This window comes from Lactuca virosa, chromosome 3 (genome assembly GCF_052849685.1).
Source record: "Lactuca virosa cultivar CGN04683 chromosome 3, Lactuca_virosa_CGN04683_v6, whole genome shotgun sequence".
NCBI lineage: Eukaryota > Viridiplantae > Streptophyta > Magnoliopsida > Asterales > Asteraceae > Lactuca > Lactuca virosa.
The window spans coordinates 117,645,473-117,652,323 of NC_136428.1; the positions used below are offsets into that span (position 1 = coordinate 117,645,473).

The window sequence follows — 6,851 nt, forward strand, 5'->3', positions numbered from 1 at the left end:
TTCGTTGGAAAAAAATTATATATTTTTCCAAAAAAAAAATCAAAAAGTTTGTATAAAAAAATGCGATTTTTAGGATTATAGAGTAAAAAAATGGATATCTCAAAGTATTTTTTTTATGTATTTATAGAATTTCTAGGGTTTTTTTAAGTTCATGTGTTTCCCATTGAACCCATATATATATATATATATATATATATATATATATATATATATATATATATATATATATATATATATATATATATATATATATATATATATATATATATATATATAATCTTTGATTTTGATTCTTTTAATAGAATGACCTTGGTCTTCATCTCAAATTATCCAATTATCCCTACCTTCTCCGGAAACAACGTAACAACACAAAAAAAAAAAAAAAAACTTTGATAGGTATTTGTGGGTGATATTAATGTTGATAGGAGTAGAACCCATTGTCATGTAGTTTTAATCTTTCATTTTCTCTTCCATCTTTCTAACCCACAACCCAAAATGGTATATTTTACAACCCAGAACATATGGAAATGATATATTTTCCAAACCACTCAAACTCATTCAATTTTTAATTTGAAAATAAACACAAACTAATAAAAATCATACAAAACTAATTTATAAAATATTAAAAACATACAAAAGTAATTCACAAACTAATTTAAAAACATACAAAACTATTTTGATACAAGTCGTAAAGTAAAAGGTACAAGTAATCAATGCATTAGTTGAAAATGTGTTGTGCTGTTTACGTAAACCGCAAATGGTCCATTATTATTAACCTGTCTTGCTCAACCCGCTGAAGGAGGAGTAAGGTTCCCGACGGTACCACCACCCCATCTTACACTACTCTGTCCACCCTAAGTAGTGGAAAGTGAGAGTTTTAGCAAGCTTATGGTTAGGCAACATCTTTGGACCTACCCTTTGAGCGTATACATGTCCCCATCGTATATACACGGTATACTTATTGTAATGTGAGGTCATCCTAGCAGCTGCATTGTCGTCCTTAGTTGTTTGAAGTGTTTCTATACTATTAATCCCATATGAACTTTGACTCCTAAATGCAATCTTTAGTTTCAAAAATGTCAAGGTAGATTCATGTTTGCATGGCAATGTGATTAATTGCACCCTAGGATGCTATTTGTACTTAAAGGCGATCACTTTTGTTTTTGTATCACTCTATGGTTTTATTTCTTTGATTTCTAGGTTTTGTCATTAGTGGATGTACCTAGGCATTATTAGTAAAGGGGATGATCGAGGAAGGATGGGAACTAGGAAGAGGGACATTCAGTGTGTCACATGTTGTGGGGGAAGAAATCGCTGGTGTAGGGAAGGGGATGTTAAATCATAAAAAGTTGATGTGGCATTTTTTATCATAGATAATTAAAATAAAAAGTTGATGTGGCATTTTTTATCATAGATAATTAAAAAAATTTCACATTACCTTGCAAAAGTCATGTATTTAGTAATATGCAGAAAATTTCGTTGCATATACAACCTGATTGAAAAAGTCATTATGTTAATTTGTAGCAAAAATTCCACTCCATTTACACTAAGTCGTACGGATGGCAATTCTTGAATTTTTTGACCAACAACCTGCCAACCTGTTCATTATACAGGTCGTGTTCAGGTTTATAAAATTTTTTTTGGTTGACCCGTGAACCTGTTTATTTTATTATATTAAAAAAAATTAATATATATATATATATATATATATATATATATATATATATATTAAATAAAAGAGAAAATAAGGACTAATAAGTAAATATGTGATATTTAGACTTTTTTCCGGTGACCTACCAACCTTATTCTGCCCCACAAACCCAAATTTCGCTCACAAACCAGTATAGTTAAATGGGTTATACGGATTGACCTGTTTATAGCTAATCAGGGTTAGGGTTTAGCAATACAACACAAATATTTATATAAATCGTGTCCAGATTAAGTTTTTATGACCTGTCAACCCGAACTCGACACAATTATCGCCATAATGAGTTATTACTTGTTAGAAGGGATATTAAAAAAAATAAAAAATAAATAAAAAAATTCAAACTTACACTATAATAATGCCAAAAAGTCAAAAGTCAAAAGAAAACTCAGTTGTCTTAGGTAGATGTTGGAATAGCTCCTTCCCCAGTTTGGAAAGTACAAGTCCCAAGCCTCATGGTACTACTTCCAACCAAATAGATTCGACCGTTTTATCATGTGAAAAAACATAGACCAGATTTATAGGAATTCTTGTAACAGTTAACAACAGAATCTTGCAAAAACCCATGACAATCGATACCTTTCAGTTAATAAAATATAAACCCCAATTAATATGAAAAATCTTGGCTGAAATAATGAGAATTTACAGTTATGAAATGAATAAAATTTACAACATGTATGTTGACATTCAATAAAACGACCCATTTTTCACCACAAAAAAACAGGCGGCAAACAAATTCAAAGCCGTTTTTGTTTTTTGCTTAAACTTGGATGAAATCGCCATGTCCACATCATCAAGAACGCAAGAAGTCCAACACCAACAGATGACCATAAAATTACAAGCCATCTAGGCATTGGAGTAGGAAAAAGACCTAAAAAAAACAAAATCTTGATTCATAACATATCCATACATATAAATCTTGATTCAAAGTATTATACAATATAATCATGACATCAAAAACTCACCATGCCCAAATTTGATGCAAATAAGTAGTTCAATGATGCAAATTGCAAGCGAAAGCCAACAAAAAGCTCCAACCTTTTTCACAGGTTTTCTGAAAAATGACCGCATTTACAAAAATTAATACACATTTTTGCATCAAAGTATATGAATGAATTTGTACAAAAAGTGAGTAAGATTAATTACCGGTCTTGTAGGTAAGAATTATACTCCCGAACTGTAGGAATTGCAATAAGCCACCAAAGTAACAATCGATAAACAATAATGGGGTTTCGAGGTGGGACCCACAGGCAAAATTTGAGGAAAAAAGTGTTGAGTTCTACGGTTAAAAACACAATGCAAAGGGTTAAAACTTGAATGAATCGCCACGGATCAAGAAACGGATGCCATTCGTCTTTGTCCCAATTTGCTGGAGTAAATTGACCTAATGTTCGTTTTACCTGGCACACAGATATCCACTGGTCAACAGACTGACACTGATACTGATACTGATTGGACTGGAAACATAAACTTACTTTGCCCAAAATATTTGGTTGACGGCTTATTCCTACCCACTCGTATGTTTTACCATCAAAATAACGAACCGTATGCATCCCTGCCCAAATACCTACCAATAAAATAAATGTAAAAATAAAATTTTAGACTAATTATTAAATATGCATCTAAATGAAAGTAAAAACTTTCTAATTTAAGCATCTCACCTAGCCAATTGCAAATCAATATATCAAGAACAATGCTGTCCCACCAACACTCATTAAAATTCGGCAACATATGGCGAAATGTTAGCTGAGGAAAGAATATAAATTAAAGCATTATATTTTCAGAAAAAATTGATTTTTAAGAAACTGGATTAATTGAATTTGAAAATCGGACCTCCATTAACTCAAATCCGATTGATAATACCCATAAAAGTGGTTGATTACGGATCATTATTGCCTTCGCCCACCACCCGAATAAATGAGCAGGAACAAATTCATCAAAAAGTGTTTCCTGAAGCGCCAAAAAAACTTTAGGAAAATATGTAAAAAAAATAAAATTGAAGAATATAAAGGTTTGAAGATTGTGAAAGAAGAAATCATACATAAACATTTATAAACCTGTTAGTTGGATTATTGGGTACATATATTCGACAATCAGCACCATATGATCTTTCCGGAAGTTCTGAAAAAAAAAATATATTACAAAGATAAAATCAAGACATGATGAAAACTTCTCAAAAAATAAAAAAAATTAAATTAATTTTTTCGTGGGATATAGAAATATGTAAAGATATAAAGAGTTACCAACACCAAGATCAGGATGGAGATACTTCATGAATTGCCTAGCATCATCACGATTCTAAAAACCAAAAAAAAAATGATTTTGTATAGGGGTAAAAAGGTAAAACAGCACAAAATATACTAACCTGAAAAAGCAAAAATGTTAATGCTACAAGGTAAATAACAGCCATGCCATGAACTAGACGCCAAATTGCAGGATGTGGCCTAATTAATAACCTATTTATAAGATCATACAGATAAAAATGTTAATTGCCTTATAAAAAAAAAATTAAAAAGTATGTTAATAAAAAATATAAAAAAGTAACTTACGTTGAAGGAGCTTGAAGCAAACAGTAAGCTAGAAAAACTGCAATCATTGCCCATATGCCCCTTTTATTTTGCAATAAACATCAAGATTTGAATATTACTTTCTTTAAAGAATCATGCAAAAAGAAATCCAAAAAGGATTCACCTTTTGACAGATGTTACAATATCATCTGATGGATTGCTTTCCGGATCAACAACTCCACTAGCCCAACTGAGAAACAGATTTGAAAATTAATTAATAATTCAAAAAAAAAATTGGAAATGAAAATGATACTTACATCAGAAAACATGAGCCTATGAATAAAAGTGTAATTGTTCGAGGTTTGTAAGCCCAAGCTGTCCATGGATCAAGTTCTTCATCAGAAATGGATGTGCTCACTTCATGACTTTGATGGGCAATATAGTCTTTTCTCCTTCCACTCTTAAGACCATTAGACTCCATAAAAATGTTGTGTTTTTAGCTTACCTTGATCACTGCAAATGGTGTAAATATTCAAACATGTAATACAGTGAATAAAAAACAAGATACCAAGATTTAGGTTACAGCAATTGCAAAAGATTTTCTGATGTTTAAGTTTCTTTCGTTTATAAAATCTTGCTAATTTGACAGAGTTCATATGTTCTGTGTGTGGATCTCATCTTGATTTCTACTTTAATTAACAAAACAAGAACTCACAAGTCACAATCACATCATTCATATTCGAATATGCCAATTAAACGATACCCACAAAATAAACAGATCAATTTCAAAAACTAATCGGATTAAGTAATCATGTTTAACTTCAATGAGTTAATCAGAGACAAATCTTCTGAATTCACATGATTATATGCAAATGGTAGAAAGTTCTGCGTCTTACCTCATTAGCAATCGTTTTTCCCAAAAACAATAATGAAAATAAACATAAAGTAAGCATATTAAAATCCGGCTACAATCATATGGAAATCAAATCTCAGAGTCAAACTCTCGAGACATAATTACTATTCAATTATCACACAAACGTAACGTGTTATCAACAAAACCAATACACCCCACTTAAATTCACCATCCAATATCAGAAACCCACATCAGATATAAAAGAAAAAGTCAAAATTAATGGAGAAATAAGAAGAGGAGATGCATGAAAAGGGCGAAAGAATGTACAGAGAGATGAGAGAAAAGTACATACGCATAACGAGAAGAGATGAGTAAGGAAAGAGTGATTGAGCCCTAGTGGTGAGACTGAAAGAAAAGGAAAGAGGGATCCTTAGCCGTCCGATCTTGGAGAAAAAGAGTTGAATGATGGGAGATTTCGAGAAGAACTGGAAGTTTGTATTGATGGGAGGAGATGCGTTATATGTAGTCTGTGAAAAGATTCTTGATAAATTTGAGTATGCGCAGTGGGAAGGATTTGTATGTATATGTATTGCTGCGTCAGTGAGAGGAAGTACGACTGGTCAAAGTGATGGAGAGCTTGTGAAATATAAAAGGGGTGATTTTATAATTTATATACCCTAGTTGCGGGTCATTAATTTTCAAAAGATATTTGCAATAAAATACAAAATATATGATACTATAAAAGTATCAATTTATTTTTATTTACTATAAGATATAATTTTTTTAATATTATAATTATTATGTGGTTTTTTTTGTTTTTTTTTTACTCATTCAGTCGAACATTGTATATTGTTTTTAATCTATGAGAACTTGGATCTATCCTTGCGTTATAACAGTAAAACATTACACATTTGATATGATAGTTTTTGTGAATCGATATTCATAATGGCCACTGTGAAGATGGGCAATAGAACTAACTTACACGATTTGGAATGTCTTGTGAACCACGTCTTAGCAGAAAAATTGGTCATAGAATCTACTCTGCTTAGATAATAAACGAGTATGCCATAAATTACATATCATTATATCCGACAGAATTTTACGCTTATAATCTTCACTCAAACCAAGAGAAATATCTATTGCTCAAAATCCATAGATTACATCTCCAAGCACATCATTTATATGTGATCAGTGGCGGATCTATCATTTGGTAAGTGGGGTGTATGGCACCACTTGAGGTTGGCTCACCTTAAATATATATATCTAAAAAAGAAAAAAAAAATTCTATTTTATATTCATATGTCTCCAATGTCCCCACTTGATAAAAGAGTAGCATCTCTTATTTTTTCTCCTATACCATAAAAAAAACAAATTTCTTCTCTTTTTATGATATCCTAGCTACTTGCTCCACAACTACCGGTTTGCACACCAAGAAAAGTAGCCTAAGACACAATCGGCCAGCCGCCCGAAGCCGCTCCCACCGGCTGGATACGATATAGTGGACCCCGGTTAATTTCGATCTGGATCCGCCACTGTATGTGATGTATGGATAAAAATTTATGTGATTCCATTCTTAAATGGATTTGAATTGCCAATGAGGGACTAGCCCAATTGTTAGAGGTTTTGCCTCTTATATTGGAGGTTCCGGCTTCTAATATGAGCGTTGACGAATTCTACTAACTTGTAATATCAACTTCTAAACCCTAACTAACTGTTCAAAAAATGGATTTTAATTATAAATTATTTTTTTTAAACGGCCGAATTTTATATAAAAAAAAAACTAGCA

At 31.6% G+C, this 6,851-nt stretch overlaps 1 protein-coding gene across 2 annotated transcripts; it reads right to left on the bottom strand.

The window, feature by feature from the left end:
- Positions 1-2,291: 2,291 nt before the first annotated feature.
- On the bottom strand, positions 2,292-5,690 carry LOC145166459 (CDP-diacylglycerol--serine O-phosphatidyltransferase 1-like). 2 transcript variants are annotated; one of them, XM_079085442.1, is made up of 13 exons: positions 5,418-5,689; positions 4,530-4,725; positions 4,397-4,462; positions 4,255-4,314; positions 4,071-4,161; positions 3,949-4,003; positions 3,747-3,826; positions 3,539-3,655; positions 3,367-3,451; positions 3,181-3,272; positions 2,852-3,105; positions 2,671-2,759; positions 2,292-2,576 (listed from the first exon to the last, which is right to left on the bottom strand). In XM_079085442.1, the coding sequence occupies exons 2-13, from the start codon at positions 4,691-4,693 to the stop codon at positions 2,443-2,445; spliced, it is 1,287 nt and encodes a 428-aa protein (XP_078941568.1). In that variant the 5' UTR covers positions 4,694-4,725; positions 5,418-5,689; the 3' UTR covers positions 2,292-2,442. The 2 variants fall into 2 exon arrangements, with proteins under 2 accessions (XP_078941568.1, XP_078941567.1); XM_079085441.1 differs by having other exon boundaries at positions 2,852-3,272; positions 5,418-5,690.
- Between the last annotated feature and the right edge of the window lie 1,161 nt (positions 5,691-6,851).

Coding starts and splice junctions, on each gene's coding strand:
- LOC145166459 (XM_079085441.1), bottom strand. CDS start 4,693: ATGGAGTCTAATGGTCTTAAGAGTGGAAGGAGAAAAGACTATATTGCC. Junction 4,315..4,396: donor ATTGTAACATCTGTCAAAAG/GTGAATCCTTTT, acceptor GCAAAATAAAAG/GGGCATATGGGCAATGATTG. Junction 3,827..3,948: donor CCATCCTGATCTTGGTGTTG/GTAACTCTTTAT, acceptor TTTTTTTTTCAG/AACTTCCGGAAAGATCATAT.